Source organism: Staurois parvus, unplaced genomic scaffold, assembly GCF_062004578.1.
Source record: "Staurois parvus isolate SC_StPar_1 unplaced genomic scaffold, SC_StPar_1.0 ptg000147l, whole genome shotgun sequence".
NCBI classification, from domain to species: Eukaryota; Metazoa; Chordata; class Amphibia; order Anura; family Ranidae; genus Staurois; species Staurois parvus.
The window spans coordinates 20,815,981-20,831,047 of NW_028317943.1; the positions used below are offsets into that span (position 1 = coordinate 20,815,981).

The 15,067-nt window shown below is 42.1% G+C and overlaps 1 protein-coding gene across 1 annotated transcript in view; it reads right to left on the reverse strand.

Moving 5' to 3' along the window:
- The window catches only part of LGR5 (leucine rich repeat containing G protein-coupled receptor 5), a 226,149-nt gene extending 224,449 nt beyond the window's left edge, over nucleotides 1-1,700 (reverse strand). Inside the window, exon 1 of the mRNA XM_089674104.1 lies at nucleotides 1,303-1,700. Coding sequence (XP_089530230.1) covers nucleotides 1,303-1,535 — 233 coding nt within the window. The 5' untranslated portion in view covers nucleotides 1,536-1,700. The remainder of the gene's footprint in view (nucleotides 1-1,302) is intronic.
- Nucleotides 1,701-15,067: the final 13,367 nt, after the last annotated feature.

Consider the following 15,067-nt stretch of genomic DNA (forward strand, 5'->3'; position numbering starts at 1 on the left):
ACATGCCGAGAGAGAAGAGAGATGGAGAGAGAGGGAGAGAGAGAGGATAAAAAGGTAGATAGATAGATAGATAGATAGATAGATAGATAGATAGATAGATAGATAGATAGATAGATAGATAGATAGATAGATACGACAGATAGATAGATAGATGATAGATAGATAGATAGATAGATAGATAGATAGATAGATAGATAGATAGATAGATAGATAGACAGTGGGCATCTTAAAGGGAAGAAGGGAGAGGAGAGAAGAGAGGAGAGAAGAGGAAGGAAGGAAGGAAGGAAGGAAGGAAGGAAGGAAGGAAGAAAGAAAGAAAGAAAGAAAGAAAGAAAGAAAGAAAGAAAGAAAGAAAGAAAGAAAGAAAGAAAGAAAGAAAGAAAGAAAGAAAGAAAGAAAGACCTCAGCAATGCAGACAGTGGACATCTTAAAGAAAAGTAGGAAAGAAAGAAGGAAGACAGAATAGTATAGAAAGTAAGGGAGAAAGAAGGAATGAAAGAAAGAGAAGAGAGAAAAAGAGAAGAGAAGAGAAGAAAGACTTTAACAATGTAGACAGTGGTCATCTTAAAAAGAAAGAAGAAAGCAAAGGAGAAAAAAGGAAAAGAGGAGGAGAGAGAGAGAGAGAGAGAGAGGGAAAAAAGGAATGATGAAAGATAGATAGACTTTAACCATGTAGACAGTGGTCATCTTAAAGAAAGGGAAAGGAAGGGAAGAAGGGAAGAAGGAAAGAAGGAAAGAAGGAAGGAAGGAAGGAAGGAAGGAAGAAAAAAGGGCATATTAAAGAAAAGAATGAAAAAAGGAAAGCAACAACGAAATAAAAGAGGAATGAAGAAAGCAAGAAGTGAGATACGCTTTAGCAATGTAGGTAAGGTAGATCTTGAAGGAAAGAATGGAAGGGAAAGAGTGAGAGAGAGAAAGAAAGAAAGAAAGAAAGAAAGAAAGAAAGAAAAAAAAAAGGAAAGCAAGCAAGCTGTATCTTAGGGATGCAGCCAGCGGACATGCACTGGTGCTCAGACAAGACCGATGTAAATAATATTAGTATAATACTTTATTGACACCATAGCCCCATTATAATCATCATTAAAAAATCGGAAGAATCTTTGTGAGGATGTACATCTTCAGCCCCCTCGATATACAGACGTGCCATCCTGGAGTCACCTACCTACCCGCACCTACCCTGGAAAGGTGTCCCGTGCCCAGTAGGGCCATGTGGAGCTGGAATCACCCATGTGCAGGGTGTCGCTCCCTCCCTATGGGTGACAAGTGTAGTATTCCCGGGGTTCCCCGGTCAGGGTGACTTACAGGTAGGTGGTGAAGACGCTGAGGTTGGTGGGCAGTCCGCTGAGCCCCCGGTCCGAGCAGTCCACCCTCATCATCAGGCCGTCCTGGTCACACAGACACTGGTTGGGGCAGCTCCGGTGCTGCTGTTTCCCCGGCCTGGCTGCACTGACGAGGTGCACGGTACAGAGAAGGGAGCAGACGAGCAGGCTGGTCCTGGAGGTGTCCATGGTGTCGGAGCTGTGCCTGGCATACATGGCCCCGGCTGGGGGGATTGGACGCTGTAGGGTGTCGGAGCGGAGGTGACACTGTACTCGGCTCTCCTCTCCTCTCACTTTGCTGCCCAGACCATCTCACGCTGCTTTATTAAAGAGCTGCAAGCCTGAACTGCGCGCTCACTGACGTCACAGTTGGCTGTACAGCCACTCACAGCACGGGGAGACCGGTGTACAACGCTCCTGACCAGGTGGGCGCTACCCTGGGATGCTCTTCATAGCCAGGCTTTGGAAAGGTCTCCCTGGAAATGCCCCTGCATAGTTCTGCTTCTTTTTATACCATCCTTAGCATTTTATTGGCTGTTCATGACTGCTAACACCTATAGAATATTGTGAACTGAAAGGAGAATAATATCTTAAGCAGAAAATAATTCATGCACCCATTGTGCATAAAGGAAAGCTATGCATTGATTGTTTTGTTTTGGGTTTTTTTTGCATTGGAGCTTGCATCAGGGGTGCAATGTTGTGGGTCCTGCAAACCTTTCCTTCAGCCCAAGGTGTGAACTGAGGCAGGGGTGGACTGACAACTCATGGGGCCCCCAGGCAATAGGGGATCATGGGGCCCATGTGTCCTTGCCCAAACTCAAAAAAGCCTATGAAAAAGGTACCAGGGGCATCTCATGGGGCCCCCTACTGACCCAGGACCCTCGGGCAGTGCGCGAGTTTCCAAATGGTCAGTCTGCCCCTGAACTGAGGTATGGACCTTCAAGTGTTACTAAACCCAGGACCCTGCATTCAATCTCTCTGGTCTCCCACCGTACACACTACAAGGAAGTGCAATTATTGTAGTAAATATAAACTATGTACCTTTTCTCATCAGCAGTTAGAGCAGCCTTGTGACTTCTATCAGTGTCCAGCAGAGTACTGGTTAAAGCTTGTAGGAGGAGTTTTATTTCTGCTCTAGGAGGATGCAGAACCCCTGACTTCTGTCTGGACAGTGCTGATTGGTCCTGTGCGGATCACATGCACTCTCCCAAGAAAAAAAAACTCTAGCAATATACACCAAATTGTGCATGTGCAGAGTGACTCCACATATGTCTTATAAAGAGATAAGAGGGAGACACTGGAAGAAGGGGAGGATCAGAGAAGTCAGGATCAAGCAGCATTTTTACACACATGCAGAGGATTTACCTCTTAGGTTACACAGTGAGTATAACAAGCATGCTTTACTGCATATACAGACTGATTTTACTGTTGTGGGTTTAGTAACAATTTCACTTAAAGTCTAACTCTAGCCTTGCCATCACTTTAAATCAGGGGTACTGAGTTAAAATTCACAGAGGTCCAGTCAGTGAAATGTTGTTCCAGTAGAGGTCATGATCTCATGTTTGTGCTATTACTCATCCCCCCTTTATATCACAGCCCCCTTTACATCACAGCCCCTCTTTACAATACAGCCCCTCTTTGCATTGCAGTCCTCCATCTTTACATCACAGTCCCCCCTTTTGGATCACAGTCCCCTTTACAATATAGCCCCCTCTTTATATCACATCCCCCCCCCCTCCCCTTTGCATCAAGGCAACAGGCAGCAGACTCAATGGCAAGATTTGTTTAATAAGCTTAGTGACACTTTTATTTAATAGAATTTTGGTGCTCCATTCAAGGCAATCTGTCTCATGAGAAGTCAATTTATTCATTGTAGGGCAGGCTCAGAAAATGCAGGAATTATTTTTACTTTTTAAATTCATGTAATCATTGCAGAGTAACCAGCAGCCAAATAATACGCTGTTTAGCAACTTTTATTTAAATCTCTGCCATTTTTATAGAAATCAGCTGTATGGACTCTTAGATTGTAAGCTCCCAGGATCAGGCCCTCCTAACCCTCTTGTATTGAACTGTATTGTCGCTGTATTGTCTCCCGTTATATTGTAAAGTGCTGAGCAAACTGTTGGCGCTATATAAATCCTGTATAATAATAACAATAATATGGAAGATGCAAGGTGTCAGACAGCTCCAAGAGTCTGGGAAGCAGTGGTGAACGGAATGGAACTACATCTATCATGGATTATATTATTACATTGTAATGTTACACTGGACCCTGACAGACTAAGCAAGAATGTTACTTTCTCCAAATGATAACTTGCTACATGGCATGCTCTGGTTTGTGGAATACAACTAAATCACCAGTCACACCGCTGCGGTTTCTGTGCGATTTCTGAAGACTTTATTGCTACTTGTGAAGATTTTCCACGATTTCCTGCAATTTCCAGTGCGGTTTCCATTATATTCTATGTATGTGGAATCACAACAAAACTGCAGAAAAAGTCATGCAAGAACTGCTTTAGAAATCACGTTGCAGCAAATCGCACATGTTAAGACACTCACATTCATTAGATGCAATTTCAGGTGCAATTTAAATTCGCAAATCGCACCTGAAATCACACCAGTATGACCAGCACTAAACGTACACACATGTATCCATGATAGCTAGGCTGATAACGTATTGAGGAACTTTAACTTTGGCTGGCACCCCCCCCTTCACTATAATTTTTGTTAGTCTGGAACAGGGGCGGACTGACAACTCATGGGGCCCCCGGGCAATAGGGGATCATGGGGCCCCTGTGTCCTTGCTCAAACTCAAAAAAGCCTATGAAAAAGGTACCAGGGGCATCTCATGGGGCCCCCTACTGACCCCGGGCCCTGGGGCAGTGCCCGAGTTTCCAAATGGTCAGTCCGCCCCTGGTCTGGAACTTGTACAGAAGGGCACTGCTTGGCCTTCAGGTCTCAGCAGAGTCCTGCAGCAAATCTGTGCATGTGTGGAGGGTTGTCTGCACATATGCAGACATGGCAAGGTTTGGAACTTTCATTCCTGCACCATCTTGGCTCATGTTCAGGAACCCCATGTATGCTCAAATGAGCCTCAGGTCCCTAACGGGACCTGGAGCCCTGCAGCAGAATCTGGGTGAGGAAAGAACATCAGTCTCACCTAGGCAGCACAAAAAACCTTATGAATTAAAAAAAAAATGATATCCAAATGTGGGGAGTAGGGCAGGGGACTATACACTTTTTTGGGTGAAGATCTGCTTTAAAGTATGACTTTTTTTTTTGTTTTGCAGCTTTTCCCCCACTTGTGAACAAAAAAAATTATTGTTGCACTATTCACCTCTCCATGGTCAGGCACTTCCTCTTAGTGTCCTCCTCCGAATCCCTGCTATCCTCATCCAGGTTGAATGATTCCCAGCATCCCTATTCCTTCTACTGGGGTTTCCCCTTACATCCGATGATAATGGTTAGCAGGACAGGAAGCAAGGTGAAAATGTCCCCAATAGGAACACAGACAGCCATTCAGACTTGACAAAGGTCCTAACTCTTCTCACTGTATCTAAAACTAAACATTTTGGCTGTAACTTAAAGCCTATGTGTAAAACAAAAAAATCCCCATGTGGTGGGTTAAATGCTTGTTGACTTCTAGTAGAACAGGAAAAATCACTTTTCCTTACCTAATCCCTGGCTCCAGCAGCAGCTCATATCCTCTCCCTCTCCTCTCATCTGTGGGCAGTTCCTTGGGTAAAGCATTTATACAGTATTTGTCCCTTAAGTAAGTCATTTAGCTGTATGAAAAGGGTGTATAATGGTGCTTTTCTAATAATTTGCATTTATAACTCTAAAAGGTCATGCTTTCAAAACTTCTTTGTTCAATGCTTTTGCACAGAGCAGCCCTGATCCTCCTCTTCTAGAGTTCCCCGCTGGCACTCTTCCCTCCTACCGAGTGCCCCTATAGCAAGCCGCTTGCTATGGGAGCAGTCATACAGGCTCGCTCCTGAGTCTCGCTCTCTGATTCTATTGACTCAGACACCAGGACTTGGCCCGACCTCTGCTCTCTCATCACTGGCTGCGATTGACAGCAATGGGAGCCAATGCCTCCCACTGCTGTGTCTGAGCTAATGAGAGAGAGAGCAAAGAGAGCGGACAGCGATAGGTTTTGCACAGAGCAGCCCCAATCTTCCTCTTATCGGGTCCCCTGCCAGGGCTCAAGGCACCTCCTTGCTGTCTAGTGCCCCGATAACAAGCAGATTGCTATGGAAGCACCCGAGCAGGCTCGCTCCTGAGCTCCTTCTCTGCGTGTGCATTCACACATGGAGCTCTGCTCGGCCACACTTCCACTCTCTCCTCATTGGCTTGCTGGATGTGATTGACAGTAGGGGGAGAAGAGACCCGGGAGAGCCGAGGCTCTCGTACACATCGCTGGAACAGGCTCAGATAAGTTTTGGGGGGCTGAGGGCGCTTCGTGCATAGAATGCATGAAGGTAAAAAACATTGAGCCTTTACAACCACTTTAAGCCTGCTGCCTGATTGAGGAGCCAGACGCTGAGGACATTGACTAGGGTACACTTTGATAGTGAGCAGAAGGAGATCCCTTGCTGATACAGAGTGGTGAGAAGCCACTGGCCAACTGCACTACACCTTGATAAAAAAAAGGGACAAGTTGTCTGCAAGAAACACAGTGGCAGTGCCTGCATCAGTTTTTAAAATGATACCACCTTGAGTGTTCCACCATTATGTTTGGGCCCCGACGAGCTTGCCAGCAGGAGAAATAGGGTATCATATTACTGACTGCTAAAATGCAGTACATTACTCCTATTGCTTAACCACTTCCAGCAGATGCCAATTCTGACATTCCTCTCCTACATGTAAAAAAAACCCATCATATTTTGATATAAAATTACTTAGAACCCCCAAACATTATATATATTTTAAAAAGAGGCCCTAGAGAATAAAATGTTTTTTTTTACAGGTTTATTTTGTCACACAGTCAGCGCAGTGGTTTTCTAAACACAATGTTTTGGGAAAAAATACATTTCAAAGGATTTTAATGCACAAAAACACAATATAATAGCTAATTTTTGTAAAATCTAGAAGATGATGTTACACCGAGTAAATAGATAACTAACATGTCTAATGACACCAAACTATTATACTTAAAAATCTCCATTATTTTTTTTAATTATTTTTTTTACACTTTTTTTTAAATTTTTATGATCACTTTTATTGCTATCCCAAGGAATGTAAACATCCCTTGTGATAATAAGCAGTGATAGGTCCTCTTTATTGAGATATCTGGGGTCTTTTAGACCTCAGATGTCTCCTCTGCCCTTGAAAGCTTGGGATCAAATTTGGATTAGTTTGATCCGAAGCTTTCCTAAGCCGGTAATCAAAAGACTGAAACTGGAAGTGACAAAATCCTTGTTGCTTCTGGTTTCTGAATTCACACAGTGGGAAGAATGACATCTGTCCCTCCCACTGTGTCTTAGGAACAGGATGCTCCTGGTTGCATCCTTACTGGGCTCTCCAATCGCACCGGAGAGAACAGTAAAGGCAGGAGGGGTGACTCCATTCCGACGTCTGTAGAAGTAATCCAGCTGCTTTTTAGCCGATCAAATTATTTTTATTTTGTGCAGAATATCCAACTGTAAAGAATGATATCATGGTCATCCCTGCAGCTGCTGCAATGACCAATATATAATCCTTCCCATCCAAGGACTTTCGGGTACTTCCTATGGAAAGGAAGTCGTTAATCATTGCAGTATAATTCGTTCACTGTTTAACCATTACAGTATATTTCTTCGATGTTTACCCTTTTGCAATATACCTCTTGTTTTTTCTCAGTCAGTGCCATTCCTATGCACATTGAGCCTTTGGGTTGTATACTGTATAAAGTTACCTGCACTAAACATTTCCCACCCAGCCAGATGTGTGGTGCTGTTCACAGAGCCATGGGCACATGAACAGGGGACCCAACACCTCAAGCAACCTCTTCAGGGGTAAGTGCTTCAAGGAAATAGAGTATAGATAAGACTGCATTGCTATGCACAGGAGCACCTGGAGCCAATAGTAAAGATTTTCAAGAAGAGGCTGTATGGTGCCAGAAGGCTTGCACAGCAAATAATCAGGCAGAGTGGGTGCAGACATTGAAGCCAATAAGTGCACCATTAAATTAAATTAATACAAATTGAAGGAAGTTCTGAAAAAATCTGATTTGACAGGGGTTGTGGATTTGAGAAACAATGGTCTATAGGAAACATTCCAATAACTGCTGTGTCCTGCTGTAATTTTTCTCTTTTGTTTTGGTTAGATTGGGGAAGGGTTACACTCCCTGTCAGGTTTTTATTGTTATCTGTGTCCCTGCTGGGAAGATTAACTGTCATATTTTTCCTGGTGACCATCTCTGAGACAAAAAGTAACAGGACATACAATTCTTTGTGTTATCAACAGAGCAAGATGTAAGAGAAAATCATCCAACTGGGATACCTGTTCCAGTGACAGCTCCCAAAGAAGGGAATTTGGTTAACTTTTAGGTGTACGATTGTTAAACTGAGAATTTTTTTCTCAGTTCAGTTCTCCGCACTTCTCAGAGAAAAAAGCTTCTTCTCTGCAGCCTGTTTATGAAGTGGAGAAGATTTTCCTCTGAGAGCAGATGAGATCTGAGGGGGGGGGGCTGCCTGTAATCTCATTAGATATTGTGAGATTACAGAACAGCCTAGTTAAAAAAATGAAACCAAAGTTAAAAAGACCATATACACTATATTGCCAGAAATATTTGACCACCTGCCTTTACAAGCACATGAACTTTAATGGCATCCCAGTCTTAGTCCGTAGGGTTCGATATTGATTTGGCCCATCCTTTGCAGATATAACGGCTTCAACTCTTCTGGGAAGGCTGTATGCAAGGTTTAGGAGTGTGTTTATGGGAATGTTTGACCATTCTTCCAGAAGCACATTTGTGAGGTCAGGCACTGATGTTGGACAAGAAGGCCTGGCTCATAGTCTACACTCTTAATTCATACCAAAGGTGTTCTGTCGGGTTGAGGTCAGGACTCTGTGCAGGCAAGTCAAGTTCCTCCTCCCCAAACTCGCTCATCCATGTCTTTATGGACCTTGCTTTGTGCACTGGAGCAGGAAGGGGCCATCCCCAAACTGTTCCCACACAGTTGGGAGCATGAAATTGTCCAAAATGTCTTGGTATGCTGACGCCTTAAGAGTTACCTTCACTGGAACTAAGGGGCCAAGCCCAACCCCTGAAAAACAACCCCACACCATAATCCCCCCTCCACCAAACTTTACACTTGGCACAGTGCAGTCAGGCAAGTACCATTCTCGTGGCAACTGCCAAACCCAAACACGTCCATCGGATTGCCAGACAGAGAAGTCTGATTCATCACTCCAGAGAACACATCACCACTGCTTTAGAGTCCAGTGGTGGCATGCTTTACACCTCTGCATGCGATGCTTTGTATTGCACTTGGTGCTATAAGGCTTGGATGCAGCTGCTCGGCCATGGAAACCCATTCCATGAAGCTCTCTACGCACTGTTGTTCTGCTAATCTGAAAGCCACACAAAGTTTGGAGGTCTTTAGCTATTGACTCTGCAGACAGTTAGCAACTTCTGCGCACTGTGCGCTTCAGCATGTGCTGTCCCCGCTTTGTCGTTTTACATGGTTGCTGTTGTTCCCAGTTGCTTCCACTTTGTTATAATACCACTAATAGTTGACTGTGGAATATTTAGCAGTAAGGAAATTTCATGGATGGACTTATTGTATAGGTGCTTCTACAAACATTTGTGAAAGAATGGGTCGCTCTCAGGAGCTCAGTGAATTCAAGTGTGATACCGTGATAGGTTGCCACCTGTGCAATAAGTGCATCCGTGAAATTTTCTTGCTACTAAATATTTCATGGTCAGCTGTTAGTAGTATTAAAACAAAGTGGAAGCAACAGCAGAGCAGGAGCAGCTGCATCCAAGCCTTGCATCACCAATTGCAATGCAAAGCGTCGGATGCAGTGGTGTAAAGCACACCGCCACTGGACTCTAGAGCAGTGGAGACATGTTCTCTGGAGCGACAAATCACGCTTCTTTGTCTGGCAATCCGATGGACTGTGAACCAGACCTTCTTGTCCAACATTAGTGGCTGACCTCACAAATGTGCTTCAAGAAGAATGGTCAAACATTCCCATAGACACACTCCTAAACCTTGTGGACAGCCTTCCCAGAAGAGTTGAAGCTGTTATATCTGCAAAGGGTGGGCCAACTCAATATTGAACCCTGCGGACTAAGACTGGAATGCCAACAAAGTTCATGTGTGTGTAAAGGCATGTGTCCCAATACTTTTGGCAATACATTTGGCAATATATATCCCTCTGGTACTGATGTATAGGAAGAATGAAGTCTTCTCCCATCTCACCGGGTCTCTCTCAGATTCTCTACCTCTGAGCTGGAGAATTTGGGATGGAGGTATTTCACACTAACAACCAGTGAGATCTTCAGATTATAAATTGGCCATTTGTGTACAAATGAATGGCAGAATGGTTGTGTGCTGTGAAAAGAAGCAGCATAATCTCAGTTCCATAAACCGGCACACTGGAGAGATCAACTGCAATCCTCAGGATGGCAGCTTTTCTCTCTTCATTAAACAGACACTTTAGACAGATTTCCCCTCATTTCCTGTTGTGTCACCAGGCAGGAAGATAAGGGAAATATTTCCAGCAAGACAAAGGCAGCAAAATAAATAAATAAACTGATAGGGGTTAAACCCTTTATCTATCTATAACTAAAATAAATAACATTGGCTTTCCAAACACTTTAGCAGTGTTGCTGCAACCTATACAAATGGGTCAGTCTTTGAGCCAACATACAGTAGAAACGATTTGAATGTCTGTTTGATTAGGAACAATTCTACACAGAGTTTGTATGTTCTCCTTATGTTTGCACAGATTTTTTTCCTGAGTGTTTCAGGTGTCTTTCACAGTGCAAATAACATACTGATGAGAGAAAAAGAGTGAGTGTGATGTGTGTGCTCATGTGTGTTTGTACACGTGCATGCAGATCATTGTAAGACTGTTGGACTGCAAGGCAGAAACCTACATGCAGGTCTCTAAGTACCCTAGAATGCTCTATACCTTCCTTTCTCAACATTTTTAATACAAATGAACCCTTGAAATAATGTTCAAGTTTTAGGGAACCCCTGTAATTACTGTGTCTACAGTTCATGGCACATTAGCGTGGACAAAAAAATTTAAGACATGCCTTCTTATACTAGTGGTCAGTGAAACCTCCATTACATAGATGGTCAGTGGAGACAGGCTCCTACAAATTGGTGGTAGGTGGGAGAAGGATCTCTATATATTGCTGGAGGGATTGAGAAGAATTTAGCAATTATAGTATGGTATCACTTTCGTCGATCCAGGTGGATGTCATATGACGTCCTCCTGGATGGCCGCCTTATGTGCTCCCACGGGGCCATGCTGTGGCAAGATCTGTCACCTCTTGTGTCCATCGGACATAGCTGATGACTGATCTGTGTACCGGCCTATTGCCCATGCCATGGGACTACTGTGACCAATCACAGCAGGTCACATGACAATTGTAAGAAATGGATGGCTTCCTTTCATGCCATCCATTGTATACAATTGTGTTTTTAGCTGTGATTGGTCACAGTGATCACATGATACAGACTGGGCCAATCACAGCCCATCTGTGTCATGTGATTAGCTGTGGCTAATCACTGCTAATTACAACAAAACAAACTGAATGAATCGATTTCATTCAGTAAAATGCTTGTTTATAGCAATGAAAGTAATTGCTATAAGCAATTGTAATGTGTAAAAAAATAAAAATACTAATCACTTCTCCAGAGTAGTATACTATGGTAACATTATATTACTCTGGTCACAGTGTATTATAAAAAAAAAAAAAATTAAAAAAAGAAAAAAAATGTATAAAAAATGAATAAAATTGAACAAAAATAAAAATATATATATTTTTTTGTACTGTCACCAGTCAGTGTCCCTGATCACTGCCACATCAGTTATATGATGACGCTGTAGTGCACTGGTGACAGTATGTTAAAAAAAAAATCTGAACTTTTTTTTTAATTTCTTCATTTTCCAAAAAATTATGACAAAAAAATTACAATTTCAAAAACTTGCCATGGCTCTTACTAAATATCTAAGACTGTCTACTTTCCATAAACGGGTAATTTGGGGGATATCTGTACTGTCCTGGCATTTTTGGGTCTCAAGAATCGAGATCGGCCATCTTTACAGCAGGTATGATCCATTTTAAGATACAGTATATACCATAGTGTGTGGACTCTAGAACTTTCCTACAGACTAAATAATAAACACTAATTTGGGTTATTTTCATAAAAAAAATGTACATTTTGACCTAAATTTATGAGAACAATTATTTATTTGCAAAATTTTATAACAGAAACAAAGAAAACTTGTTTTTGTTTTCAAAATTTTCAACTTTTTCATTTATATAGCAAAAAATAAAAACCCAGTGGTGATCAAATACCACCAAAAGAAAGCTTTATTTGTGTGAACAGAATGATAAAAATGTAGTTTGGGTACAGTGTTGCATGACCGTGTAATAGTCATTGAAAGTGTGACAGAGCTGAAAGCTGAAAATTGACCTGGGCAGAAAGGGGGTAAAGTGCCCGGGATTGAAGTGGTTAAAAAAACACAAAATGCCCCCAAAAGAGTTACACGGGCACCCTGTATTAAGATTATTTGTAAAATGAATATTTTATTTTAAAAATTAAAATAGCAACAAGCTAAGTTGCAATTTCTTGCTGCAATAGTCACCTTTAAAATGGCACTGTATCTCAGCATGCAGCAAATAAACACTGATAGGCGGCACTTACGGGTTCTGATAGGCAGCACTGATGGTCACTAATATGCTGCACTGATAATCAGGGCACTGATGATCAGTGCCCTGATTATCGGTGTAAATGTCCCCTGTCACAGGATAGCAGGTTATCGGTTTTCCTTTCTTCACACTGACAACGCTGAGGAAAAGGAATGCTAATAACCGGCATTTATTTACATGTGATCAGCTGTGATTGGACAAATCCCTCCCAGAACTGAAGAACTACGCTGTAGCAAGTGGGAGGCAGATGCGGACGGCTGACAAAAGCCCAGGTGCCAAGATGCAATTGCTAGTCACCATGGTGACCTGGCACCTGGGATTCGTCGAGACCTGCTTTAACTATACTCAATAAAACAGGGTTTTATATTATAGATTACTAAATTCACCAAAACTTGATTTTGTAATTGAAATGATTGCAGATAAGAGTTAATTGTTGTAAATACATCTTTCTCTTCACACAAACTAACAGGTACGTAGATTTGTTTTTTTTATCACTAACTTGGGACTGTGTATGTTAAAAATCCACACCAAAGGATAAGTATGTATTATGTTAAAAATGAACAGTAATGCATTCTTTTATTGTACAAAGTATATTATTGCTCCTTGTAGAGTTAGTACTCATACACACAAACCTTTGTTACATACATTTATTTTGTTTCCTAAATGTACTCAATGATGGATATGTTTTGGAGGCATGTTTTATTGCATTTGTGCATGATGTGTTTACACACATTTACATTTGTTTATGTATATTTATGCAAGGAAAAGTAGGAGGCATAGCGTTGCATGTAGGGTAAAACCAAGAAATAAGAATAGTTGATTTTATATTACTGAGCATTTTCATATTCTTACATTTTACTATAGATTTTCAGCAGTTCATAACTACTTTAAACAAACCTCAAAATATGCCTTTGTATATGCGTCTTAAAGGTTTGAGTTTTGGGTGATACCTTTTGTTGAATTGTATTGTTTCCATCTTTTTTGTCTTCAGCCTTCTCTCTTTTCTTTGTATTTAGTGCAATAGGACAAAAGCAAAGAATAAAAGCTGTAGAGAGATAAACAGGATTGTTTGTCATAGGCATATGTTAAGAAAAATGTATTTTCTTTAACCACTTGCTCGCTGTGCTACAGCAGAATGACGGCTACAGCGCAGTCATCCAGTTCTGGGAGGGCGTCATATGATGTCCTCCCAGAACCGCGCTCCCACTGCAGCATTCACCCATTGCTCTCTGTGATTTCTGTGTCCTTCAGACACAGCTGATCACATGTCATGGTAAAGTACCAATTACAGTGGCCCTTTACCACGTGATTAGCTGTATCCAATCACAGCTGATCACAATGTAAACATATTTGCCAGTTATCAGCAGTACTTAACTCAGGCAGTCACAGCGTGACAAAAGTACTGCCAATGACTAGCAAGTGTGAAAGGAGACATCTACATTGCTAATCAGGGCACTCAATATCAGAGCCCTGATTATCAGTGCAGTCCCAACAGTGCCCATCAGTGATGCCTATCAATGCCAATCAGGGTCCATCAGTGCTGCCAATCAGTGTCCATCAGTGCTGTCAATAAGTGGCCAGCAGTGCTGCCAGTCAGTGTCCATCAATGCTGCCAATCTGTGCCCATCAGTGCTGCCAATAAGTGCTGCCAGTCAGTATCACCTATCAGTGCCCTTCAGTGCTGCCTATTAGTGCCCTTCAGTGCCACATATCAGTGCCCATCATTGCCGCCTATCAGTGCCCATCAGTGCTGCATATCAGTGCAGCCTCATCAGTGCCTTCTCAGCAATGCCTACCAGTGGAGGCTCATCAGTGCAGCCTCATCAGCGTCCATCAGTGCAGCCTATATGTGCCCATCAGTGCTGCCAATCAGTGCTGCCAGTCAGTACCACCTATCAGTGCCCTTCAGTGCTGCCTATTAGTGCCCTTCAGTGCCACCTATCAGTGCCCATCATTGCCGCCTATCAGTGCTCACCAGTGCCGCATATCAGTGCAGCCTCATCAGTGCCTCCTCAGCAATGTCCACCAGTGGCGGCTCATCAGTGCATTCTCATCAGCGCCCATCAGTGTAGCCTATCAGTGCCCATCAGCGCAGCTTCATCAACTCACATCAGTGAAGGAGAAAAACTACCTGTTTTCAAAATTATATAATAGAAACTGAGAAAAACTTTTTTTTCAAAATTTTAGATCTTCTTTTGTTTAGCAAAAAATAAAACCCCCAGTGGTTATTAAATACCATCAACAGAAAGCTATATTTGTGTGAAAACAAATTATAAAAATTTTGTGTAGGTACAGTGTTAGATGAACGTGCAATTGTCATTCAGAAAGCGAAAGCTCTGAAAGCTGGAAATTGGCACAGACAGGAAGGGGGTAAAAGTGCCTGGTAGGCAAGTGGTTAAAGTATAACTCCAGTTACATATACGAGGCAAGCCATATACTATACATTTCAAGGTTTTTAAGCAAATTATTTGTGCTGATTTAAACTGCTATTGGTTTACCATGTTCACAAACTTATATATAAATGGGATGGTCTTTTTTTATTATATATAACCAACTATTGCAGTCTCGGTGTTGGAAAGAGAAAAGCTGCAGTGCCTGAATCCTTTTTTTAGAAGTGGAGAAGCCACGTAGACAAGCCGTAAAGTTTATATGACCAAATATAAAACTGAATTGCAGGAGATGCCTGCATTATGACTTGAATCTGAACACAGACCTCATAAAAAATCAAGTGGTTTCAAACATGATTGGGAAAAACATAGATCTATACTGAGACAAAAAAGTTAATGAAAAAAAAAAATACAAAACATGTATAAAAAAAACACAGGCAGACTTGATGGACCACTTGCCCTCACTTTGGAATGTTTCTATG